The sequence below is a fragment of the Prosopis cineraria genome, unplaced genomic scaffold (assembly GCF_029017545.1).
Source record: "Prosopis cineraria cultivar Desert tree isolate PC_DT_omini unplaced genomic scaffold, ASM2901754v1 PC1, whole genome shotgun sequence".
NCBI lineage: Eukaryota > Viridiplantae > Streptophyta > Magnoliopsida > Fabales > Fabaceae > Prosopis > Prosopis cineraria.
The window spans coordinates 48,412,305-48,424,345 of record NW_026555332.1 but is presented as its reverse complement, the minus strand read 5'-3'; the positions used below and the strand labels follow the sequence as shown (position 1 = coordinate 48,424,345).

At 31.0% G+C, this 12,041-nt stretch overlaps 1 protein-coding gene across 1 annotated transcript; it reads left to right on the top strand.

Moving 5' to 3' along the window:
• Positions 1–7,579: 7,579 nt before the first annotated feature.
• LOC129293611 (uncharacterized) lies at positions 7,580–11,324 on the top strand. Its single transcript, XM_054931667.1, has 3 exons — positions 7,580–8,487; positions 8,581–8,737; positions 10,648–11,324. Exons 1-3 carry the CDS (start codon positions 7,717–7,719, stop codon positions 11,112–11,114), a joined length of 1,395 nt encoding a protein of 464 aa, XP_054787642.1. The 5' UTR covers positions 7,580–7,716; the 3' UTR covers positions 11,115–11,324.
• Positions 11,325–12,041: the final 717 nt, after the last annotated feature.

Sequence of the window (12,041 nt, the reverse complement as noted above, 5' to 3'; positions counted from 1 at the left end):
AATTGTAGCATGGAGCACTTATATGTTGACACCTGCGACTGATGATCCGTAAGATGTGTATAGGCCTCAATTGAATTTGACTGAAGGATCAAGAGACAATGATGATGTAAGAAACATTAGTGGAGAAGATCTCTCAAAAATTAGGTAGGTTAACTTGAATAATGCATACAGTCGTGGTACTAATTCAAGGAGTAAGCAAAAGAGAGGTGAAAGTAGTTAAAATAATAAGGGAAAACGTCTTGCAACCGTGATAGTTGATTTAGTAAGTCAATTGGCATCCACACAAGAGGATAGGGTTTTAATATTAAAGTCAATTCTTAATTCTAAACAAAACCTATTGATCAAAATTGGTGGTTGTTGCAAAGGAACTTTATAGAATCAAGGAGATTGCTTGTGATGAGATGCTTATTGGACAGTGTGCCGTGGTCTTGCTAGATAAGACTGCAAGTGACATGTATATTAGGCTTAGGGACAATAGAAGAGTATTAGTGGCCTCTTTGAAATGCTTGGGCAAAAAAGCAGATTATATCAATCATAGCTTGCCTTCTCAATGTTTTAAATCTAACTAATGTCGTTCATATTGTTAATTTTGTTTTGAAACTGACTGTATTTTTTGACTCTTATTTTATGCATTTCTTATGTTAAGTTCTGAAAAATGGTGTAATGGTTGTTAAATTATGTTATATAGTTTTTATGGATGAAAGTATGTAGTCTCGCTTGTTACAATTACTTGTACATGTGGAAGACGATGAGGTTAAAGCTATTATTGCAATAGTATCTAATTATTCAACAACTTTATTAAAAGAGCCTTGTAGAACCAGTTTGCAATCATGCATAGGTGCAAGAAATTTTGCAAGGACATCCTCAGTGTTATTATGACATGTTTCGTATGGAAAAAGATGTTTTTCTTCAACTTTATGATGAACTGGTACAACATGGCCTACGTCCAACCAGAAGAACAGAGATTCATGAAATGGTTGGTATATTCCTAAATATTGTTAGACATGGAGTGGAGAATAGGATGGCACAATAACGATTTCAACATTCAGTAGAGACTATTCACAAATATTTTAGCAATGTATTGCATGCTTGTGAGAAGCTAACAAAGGAATATATTCAACTAAAAGATCACATTTTTTAAGATATTCATCTAAAAATTTTAGGTGATCTGCGCGATATTGGTCATTTTTTAAAGATGCTATAGGAGCAATTGATGGAACACATATCTTGTGCATGGTCAGTGTTGAAGAGCAAGGGAATATATATGGAAAGAAAGGTATTCCAATATAAAATATAATGGCTGCATGTAATTGAGATATGTGCTTCACTTATGTCATGGCTGGATGGGAAGGAACTGCTCATGATGCTTGTTTGTTTGACTATGCACTCATGAGGTTGGACATGAAATTTTCACATCCACCCTAAGGTATATTTCATATTTATCTAATTTAAAATACTTTTTTAAATATTTTTTAGGATTTTACAATTTTTGATTTTTTATAAGTAGGTAAATATTATTTATTAGATGCCGGCTATCTAACATCACGTGGATATTTAGGTCCTTATAGATCTTATAGATATCATCTCCTAGATTTCAGGCGTTCATCCGGATTTGCAAACAATAATGAGGTTTTCAATTATTATCATTCAAACTTAAGGACCACGATTGAAAGAACTTTCGGGGTTTGGAAAAACAGATTCGCAATCTTACGACACATGCCTAGCTATTCATTTATGATGCAAGTTTATATGGTTGGTGTAACAATGGCTATATATAATTTTATTAGAAGAAAATCTATAATTGATTTTGACTATGACTTTAGACATTTTGAGGATGAACATATGGTTAACACTAACAATGATAACAACGAGCATGCATTTTTGTCAACAATTACAAGTACAATTTTAAGCGTAGCTTCTGATGAAGAGATGAATAGGGTTTAGGATTCTATTAAAGATCAGATTGTATATTATAGATCGAAACATTAATCATGTAAGTATTCAATATTAATGAATGTTTAACTATTTATTACATAATTTTTTTTCCAAAATTAAATTTTATATTTTTAATTCTTATTATTTAACATTTTAAATTTTATGTTATTTTAAATTTGTTTCACATTTTTTAAACATTTTTAATATATTATATTTGTACAATAAAAATTATAAATTATCATAAATTAATGTCATTTTTATCATTATATATTAAAAAGTATATTTTAAAAGCACAAATTTTTATTAATCCAAACAACTTTTAGTTTGTCAAACTGACTTTTTAAAAATATATCCAAATATTAATTTCGTTACAATAATTAATTTTCATCAAACTGACTTTTGGTAAATGAATTTTCATCAAGCTAACTTTTGACAAATTAAAAACCAAACGCATCCTTATATCATAGTTGCTAAACTAGTGCATATAGAGTTGCAGCAGCAATGCTTTATTCATTGCCTCGCTATGAGCACTCCTCACAACAAACTACACTCAAGCAATTTTTTTTAATTCTATTTATAAATTATTTTTAATATATGTTTTCAAAATAAAAAAATTTAAAATTTATTAATTCTATCTTAAAATTTAATTAGATTTTAAATTTACTGATATTAAATATGTATACTTTAATAATATAATTTCACTCCCAGTATCTAATGGAAGATAGAAGGGGGAATTTTAAATTTGGGTTGAAAATAGGACCAAAGGGAGTGTATCAATCCCTATGCTATGGTTACAATTCACCAACATATCACACCATACACCTAAAAAGATCATAAATATATATGGCCTTCGTTTGGTTGGAGATAGTTAATGCGCATGATTACCACAATTTTAACATGTTCTCTGTATTTCATGGTGGTATACGGCACGTTATTCGGACCACTAATTAGTAATTTCATTTCCAGGTCCCATAAAAGAAAAGGATATTACAGTAGCGTCATGTTAGAAGGGTTCTATTTATTAAAATAAATAAATGATACTTCCTTCATCTCAAATTATAAGATACTTTTAAACAAAATCTTACATATCAATAAATATCATTAAATGCATTTAACAACCTTATCTTTTTAAAACAAAAATATAAACTTTCAAAAATATTCATTATTTAATATATTTAAAAGAGAATGGATGAAAATTAATCATGAAGAGAAAAAGAATAATATTAAAATTGGTGCATTTAATGAAAACTTAATCTACTCAACATGTCTTATATTTTAATATGAATAAATTCTGTCAAAAGTGCTCTACAATTTGGGACGGAGGGAGTATAATTTTTCTATCACCTGTTTTTCCACAAGTAGATTCCGAAGTAGTAAATTTTTCAAACAAATGGATGTGTAAATGCAACCCGGCCCCAACTTTAATTAAAACTGCTCGGTGGATAAAAGTAATAGTAGCTAAAAAAAAAAAATGCTCCGTTGGATAAACCAGGCATTGATAGAGATACATGTTACTGCCTGAACAGAGTTTGAGAATGAATGAATGCCTGGTGAACTGAAGAGTCTGAATAGTTTGATTGCATGCCACTTTCTGACTCTACAAGTGCAAAACTGTGACGAACGGAAAATTATAACCCATATAAAAGCATCAGAGGGTTATCTCGCTCGTGGGGTTCGACTTTTGAGCTCTACTACAAACATGCGTTCCGACTTAACAAAAAGAAGAATATATTAGGTTTTCTTGTGGGTTAAAATGCTGACTTCTAAATTTAGGTAGTTGACCGGTAAATCTATTTGCAAACTTTAAATAACTGATATAAAAACCATGCAGAGACCATTCACTTATAAATTTAAAAGGTTTGAATCGTATATATAAAAAGATAATTTGTAAATATAAAAATTTTGATACTTTGACAATTTAAAAAAAAAAATCAATGCTTGCTGGTGATTGGTCAAGTGTCTGATCATCTATGCCAAGAGGCAACGTGGTCCTCTTGCACATGTAGAAATAACAATCAGGGACCATGGGACTTCATTGTATTTCAACAAATTTATGCAATTATTTGTAAATAATTTTACTTGAGACTTATCAGTAATTTTTTTTTTAATCACAGAAACTAATTATATATGCGTGTGTCTGCGACCGTCAGTGATGCGTTGTTTTTGGGGTCAAGAATTGGCTATAATCAAGGGTGGAAATAGTGCGTGCGTGCGGGGAATTAATTCGTGCTGTTATCTCGGCTATCTAGCAACTTCATTTTGAGCATGGAAATGATTGGAATTGTTGAAAGAACGGATCTGGAGATGGGTGAGTGATATTATTATTGTTCTTTCTTAGAGTTACATATAGTTGAGTCTTGAAAAAAAAATTATCGGCAATTAGTTAGGTTCTCACTAAAATTTTAAAAATATCAATTTAAATAATTGTAAATTTAAAAATTTTAATACAAATAAAATATTTAAATTCTAAGTATAACCTTCTATTTGATATTAAATCCATATTTACAATTGTATAAATCCATATTCACAATTTATGTTTAAATTTTTTTTGCTAGGAATGCAACTAATATTCATTTAATATTTGGAGTCTTTAATGATATATATATATATATATATATATTTTTTTTACCTGCAGAGTTATTAATTAATGTTCAGCTCCCAGGAAAGGGAAGCATACCGAACTAATGTATCTGGACCTGGCCAGACAGGGCCCATGTCTGGATCGAGATTGAACGAGCAGCCACGTTTTTATTTTGGATTCAATTTCTTTTCTTTTTTTTCTTTCAAGTAGAAACTGAAAACCCATTGATGAAACCCCAACAGATACAAGGAAATAACAACCGACGACGCTAAGACCTAGTTTCTTTCACAATCCTTCACCCCTGGATTTGGAGATGGATGATGATTAAAGAGAGAGAAATTATTGTTCGTAGAACTCCCTCCATTTTTATTTGTAAAGGAAAAAAATTGTATCACATAATTTAAAAAAAATCAATTAACTATGTTAATTGTATTTAAAAATAAAATAATTAGACTATAATATTCTGCATTAATTATGTTAATCAAACTTTCATTAATTTTTTTATGATTATGAATAATAAAATTATGAGGGATAATTTAAAAAATTTATAATAAATACTTATTGAAAAACGTGATTTTATGTATATAAAAAAATAAATTAAAAGTAATAATTTTTTTATAAATAAAAACTGAGGGAATATGATTAAAAACAACCTGGCCTTCCTAAAAGGCTCTAACTTCCTCGATCAAGTTCCTAAAAAAATATTTTGGGACAGAGGAAGTAATTTGGAATGGAGAAGTATTAAGTATAGCTCAATTAATGACGTGGATTAAGGTCGAGCTTGTTGAGAATCCTCTTACGTTAGGCCGTGGAGTTTCGAGCAGACAGAGCAAGTACTGTTAAATAATGGCGCACTAGTTATTAGGATTTGTCTTTGACGCGCATCATTCAAAAAAAATTTAAATGTAGATGGCCCAAATTTTTTAAATTTAAATTATTTATTTATTAAAATAAAAATTTATAAATTTTTTAATAAACATGTTCATCATCAATTTAAATAGTACTAATTTAATTTGAATGGTCCAATTTAATTTTGTAATTTTTATAAGTTGACTCTCTATCTATACTCTGGACAATCTAAATTTAAAATTAAATTTTTATTTGTAAGTTTCAAATTTAATTTTTTTATTTTTCATTGTTATTTTATATTTATTAAAATAAAAAATTATTAAAAATTTTGATATTGAATTTGTATTGTCTAAAGTATATATAATTAGTTAATTTTTAAAAATTAAAATATTAAATTGGACCATTTAAATTAAATTAATACTGTTTAGATTGATGATTAACATATATTTGCCAAAAAAATTATAAATTTTTATTTTTATAAATATAAAATTTAAAAAATGTAGGCCAGATTTTTCTGAGTGATGATTCCCTTACCAAGCACCGAAGATGGATCCCCAATTAGTACTCGCGTGAGCCTGCCCGCTAACAACAAAGGAACAGTTTCTTGCTCATTTCTTGGATAAGCTCATGGTGGTCATTCTTAAGATCTAAATCATTTAAATTTTATTTTAGACAATTTAAATTTAAAGTATTATGTTATATTAATTTATTAAAATAAAATATTTATTAAAATTATTTTGGTCATCCTTAAGATCTAAATCATTCAAATTTTATTTTAGACAATTTAAATTTAAAGTATTATGTTATATTAATTTATTAAAATAAAATATTTATAAAAATTATAAAATAATTTTAATAATTTTTTTATTTTAATCTGATTTAAATTTAATTTAAAGTGTCTAATTTAATAGTAAAATTTTTATAATTAATATATATTTATTATTCATATATACTTATATTTGAACTATACATAGTACATTAAAAAAATCAGATATTTAATTATAAAAAATTTAATATTAAATTAAATCTAAATTGTATTATAAATAAAAAATATATTAAAATTATTTTATAAATTTTATTTTAATAAATTAATAAAAAATAATATTTTAAATATAGATTGGTCAAAGTAAAATTAAAATTTTAATTTAAAAATTAACACGTGGTGTTCATTCAAGAGACAAGGAGGAAACCGTTCCCCAAAGAACTCGTCAGTTTGCACATGGGACTGATCTGTGCATCCTTTCCATTTCCACAACATTAGTCAGACACGATGGCAAGTTCCCCATTTTTCTTTGCCTTTTTTCTTTAAAAAAAAAAAATCAACAATGAGGGCAAAAACGTCCACAGCTAAACAAAAAAATATATATATATTGCATCATGGGGACAGGGGTCTTAGAATCCTTCCTAAACAATGCGAACCAGGTCAATAAGTAGCACTGATGAGTGATGAGCTCTTGCCCTCCGTTCATACTGGGAGGGAAATAAAAAGAAGATAAAATTAGGAAAGAACTTAGGGGAAAATAAAGATGTAAAATGTCACGATAATATAAATCATTATTAATTAATTCACACTTTTAAATAAAAATTGCTTGATTTTTTAAAAATTTTCACATTTTTTCAATGGTATCTTTGAATGTAATAAATATATCATTTGACTTGTTTAAAATATTTTTATGGATTATTTACTAAAGTTGGAGTGTAATTGAAAAAAAAAAAAACATAACATATCTATTCAATGTCTTATATTTTAAATTAAGTAAAGCTTGTTGAATATGATTTACATTGTAATACAGAAACAGTAATGGAAGAATTACAAGAAGGTTCTCAATTAATTCAAATTAAATCTCAAGTATCAAATTTAAGTTAAAAATTTATAAATTTGGTTTTTAATTTTACAACTTATATTTTAAATTTTAATAAAAAAATTAAATTTATTTATTTTTTAATCATATTAAAATTTAAAACACAAATTACAAATTCACCATAACAAAATTATAAAATTAAGAACGAACTTATTAATATTTAAAATTTAATTTAAATTAATTATTTTCTTAACATCTATCTATCATTCACCCAAAATAATTTACAGGGGAGAGTCATGGTCAACGACAGTACGAACTTACTTCCAAGAACCGAGGTGGATGTATCAAACCTTTATACATCTGCTCTGTTCGTTTATTAATGGTGAGTTGAAGCATTTATGTTGCCCACCAACCCGGTGGAACGCAGTATATGAAGTGAGGGAGACCAGTGCTCGGCATCTCATCTGCTGCATCATTTAAGAGGCTCGAAACAGAGCACCATTCTTCGCATCCAACTGCCTCCGCCTGAATCCAACAGAAAACAAGAGCATGTCTTGTGACGTGGTGGACGCCGCCATGGGTCGACCGGTCGGTGGGAGCGAGTACACTTGGTGCAGAGCTGTTCCCGGCGGCACCGGCATCGCCGTCCTGGCCTTCCTCCTCTCCAAGCCCCCTCTTCTCTCTCGCCTCCAAACTGCCCTTCACAAACTCCAAAATACCCATCCCATCCTCAACTCCACCCTCCATTTCAACCCTAACGCTTCATCCTTCTCCTTCCTTACCTCTCCCGCCACTCCCTCCCTCGTCGTCCAATCTTTTGATCTTTCCGCCACTTCCACGCTCCTTGTTTCCGGCCATGACTCCGCTGTTTCTCCCTTCCACCAAATCCTCGAACACCACCTGAATCACGACTCTTGGGGCCACCTCCATCTCTCCCACACCAACGTTCCCGTCTTGTTTGCAAGCATTTACGAGCTTCCCGACGAAACCTGGGCGGTTGTTCTTCGGCTTCATGTCGCCGCCTGTGACCGGACGACGGCGGCCTCACTTCTGAGGGAGTTGCTTCCGCTGACGATGGAGGAGGATGAGGGAGGCGAAGGGAGGAAGAAGGAGTGCTCAGAGTTATCAATGGCGATAGAGGAGCTGATGCCTAGCGGGGAGGGGAAAAAAGGAGTGTGGGCACGTGGGATGGACATCCTTGCTTACTCTCTCAACTCTGTGAGGCTGACAAATCTGAAATTTGAGGACACGAAAAGCAGGAGGCGTTCGCAGGTGGTGAGATTGCAGCTGAACAAGAACGAGACGGACAGAGTTTTAGCTGTATGTACATGTGAACCCGTTGATTATAATATATAAATAAATATGGAGCGGGAGACTAACGGGACGTAGATGGTGGAAAAATAATATATGCAGGGATGCAGGAAGAGGGGGATAAAACTGTGCGGGGCTTTGACGGCAGCGGGATTGATGGCGGCACACGGCGGCAAGAAGAGTGGCAAGAAGTATGGGGTGGTCACTCTTATCGATTGCCGTTCCAATCTTCATCCTCCACTCTCTTCTCGCGATTTCGGTGCGCGCTCTTTTCTCTTTTCTCCTTCCTTTTCTTCCCTCTGCAAATGATCGTCGTCGCATGATCCCATTAATTGCAATTTTTTAATCCAGCAAGTCCCTGTTTCAATCGTAGAAATCACTGCGAATACTTCATCCAATATCTGATCTTGAAGTAGTGGCGACTGAATTGCTATTACGGGGAGCATTCTCCTCGCCAAAGCAAACCCTTTCTTGTAAATACCTCCGGCTGATGTATATTTTTGGATAAGAAGCATTTACTTAATTATTTATACTTAATATACTTTTGTCAAATGAAATCAAAACAGGTAAATTTAAAAGTGTTGTTAATATTAATAAAAAACGACTTATTATGAAATAAATAATATATAAAAAATTAACATGCTTTAATTTAATTGAAAACACTTTAAGTATATAAAGATATCTCCTATATATATATATATATATATATGTTTACGTGATAAACTGATAATTATTTGACAAGCTAGTTAAAATTGATACTTTAACAGTTATGCTTGTTGCTTTATACTCTTTCCAGTCCTATTTATAAAATATTTTTTAAAAGTAATTTGTAATTTAAAATATAGGACATCTTACAATAATTAAATCATTTTTTAATTTTATCCCTCCTTAATTAGCATGAATGTATTTAATGTTGTTGTATTATTTTTTAAAAATAAAGATAAAAATGAAAGCATATCTTCTTTTTTATGATATAAAAAAATTAATTTTTTTAATATACATGAAATAATTAAAAATATTTTATAATAAAAATTGGAAGGAGTATTTATAAAATTATTGAGTGAGAGAAAAGTCCTTGACCTTTTGTATGATATGTAAAAATAAAATTAATCATCATCACTTGTTTACAACGTATACTCTTTTAAGGAACCACCGTTTTTATTGAAATGAGTCTTTTTTTTTTTTTTAACAAGTAAATATTTCTGCACAATAATCGTAACGGACAGCAACTTTTTTTTTTTTCCATATGTAAAGGCAGTTGGCGCGCAACAAGAAATTGAAAGACGAATGATTATAGCATGTAAAAGAATACGAACACATGGCATTTACTCATTCATTTATTCATTGAGATAAACACAAAAAGTACTTATAATAACCATATGGAACATACTCCTTCCGTTCCTATACTGTATATAAAAAGTTTTTTATTTTTTTTAAATATAAAGAATTGTTAAGATATTTTTTAATGAATGGACTATTTTTATTAAATTAAAAAAAGATAAGTACTTTTATTAATTTATTTTAAAAAAATATTTATTTTTTATTTATAATAATTAGAAATAAAATTATAATATTACTGTATTTTTAAATTAAATAATTAATTTTTATTAATTTATATAATTTAATTAAAAATATTTTATATACAAAAACGAAGAGAGCATGTAGTATGGTGGAGTGAGTAGCAAAGCTATGTAGGAACAAAAAAGGAAGTGCTTGGAAGTTGGAACCGATGGCAACAGAGAATGTCATCAATGAAGAAGTACAGACAGTCATAAATGTCTTCAACGGCAACAAAGGATGGTCAGTTGGTCACTAATGACCGGACTGTACAAGTACTTGTGTTTTTTATTTTGCTGCTATACTTTCTCTAATTTTTTTATAAATTATTTTTATTAATTTTATTAATATTAATATAATAAAATATAAAAAGTAAAAGTAAGTGAAATTTTAAATATAATTTTTAAATAAAAAATAAAAAATAAATTAATTATATAATATATTTTTTTCTTTCTCTCTTTTAATTTTTAAGGGTAATTTAAGAATTTTAATTTAAAATAAAATAATCTTAAGACCAAATAATTTATAAAATAGATTAAATTATATTTTTAAAAAGTAATTTATATACCGGACTGGAGGATTATAGACTAAACCGTGCAATTATATGTCTAGGGTTTTATCACTCTGCCATTCTCAACACCCACGAAATGGAGGGAGGGGAAGACAGCCTGTGGGACGTGGCAGAACGAGCCTACGAAGCACTCTCAAACTCCAAGAAGAGCAACAAGCACTTGTCAGACATGGCGGACCTGAACTTGCTGATGCGGAAGGCCATGGACAACCCCGGCCTGACGTCGTCGTCTTCCTTGAGAACATCCATCATGTCGGTGTTTGAGGACACCGTGATCGACAACGTCGACGATGGCGGAGGCGAGATGCAGCGAGAGGTGGGGTTGGAAGACTTCGTGGGGTGTGCCTCTGTTCATGGGGTGGGCCCATCCATTGCCATGTTCGACACCATCAGGAACGGCCACTTGGACTGCGTCAGCGTGTACCCTTCGCCCTTGCACTCCAGACAACAAATGCAACAGTTTGTTGCTTCCATGAAGGCTATCCTGATCCATGGTGGACAATTATGAATGACTGTGTATGGTCTGTTCTTCTTGATTTGTGTGCTTACGTCCACGTAAGGCAATCCTTGCGTCCACGGCCACGCAGCTTGTAGTGGTAGGTGATCATCGCGCTTGGATCTCTGCCTGATCATGTCTCTCGAAAGTACATACTATTTGTTTGCACTATATTAATTAGACGAGCATTGTATTTTACGAATTCATAGCTTCCCTTTTTAATTTAGATATGTCATAATAGCTTATTATCTAAGATGTACGCTTACCCTGGTAACCAATAGAGTTAAATCAAGGAATATATGTATTACATATAGTCGACAAGGGTCCCGAAAACTAATTAAGGCCCTGTTGGTTTTTGTTCGCTTTGCAATATAGCTTTTAAAATAAAAAAAAATTGGTTACATTCACTTGAAAACAGTCTTAAAATTAAAAAATTGATCAATGATAATAGATAAGGGTGTGCATGGCATGAGTAGGGTTGGGTAGAGTAATCCCTTAACCAGATGGCCTACCCTAATTGTCTTTGGGCAAAAAAAACATGCTTGAAGCCCAATCCTGCTTGAAGCCCAACCCTACTTGAAATATGCCCAACTTTGGAGGGGCTGGTCAGGCAAGGATTGAGCACCTTAAGCAGGGTTTTCTATCTTGCCCAGTGTCTCTTGTGTCCTAACTAAGGGAAAACAGACATATTTTTAAAAGGCCAACGATTAGCAAGTCAACATTAATCATTGTAGACTCAAAAAAAAAAAAAGTAATCAAGCTGCTTAGTCCATAACATCAAATTCATAACAAAACCAATAATTATGATCATTCTCTCGCATTAATTAAAACTACATTTACACTCTAAAAAGTTACACATAGCTTTTCATCAAACCTTGAGTGAATAACTGAACATCATAAGTAACTTATGAGATAAGCCATACCCTTTGCTCAAGAGTT

Coding starts and splice junctions, on each gene's coding strand:
- LOC129293611 (XM_054931667.1), top strand. CDS start 7,717: ATGTCTTGTGACGTGGTGGACGCCGCCATGGGTCGACCGGTCGGTGGG. Junction 8,488..8,580: donor AGACGGACAGAGTTTTAGCT/GTATGTACATGT, acceptor TAATATATGCAG/GGATGCAGGAAGAGGGGGAT. Junction 8,738..10,647: donor ACTCTCTTCTCGCGATTTCG/GTGCGCGCTCTT, acceptor TTATATGTCTAG/GGTTTTATCACTCTGCCATT.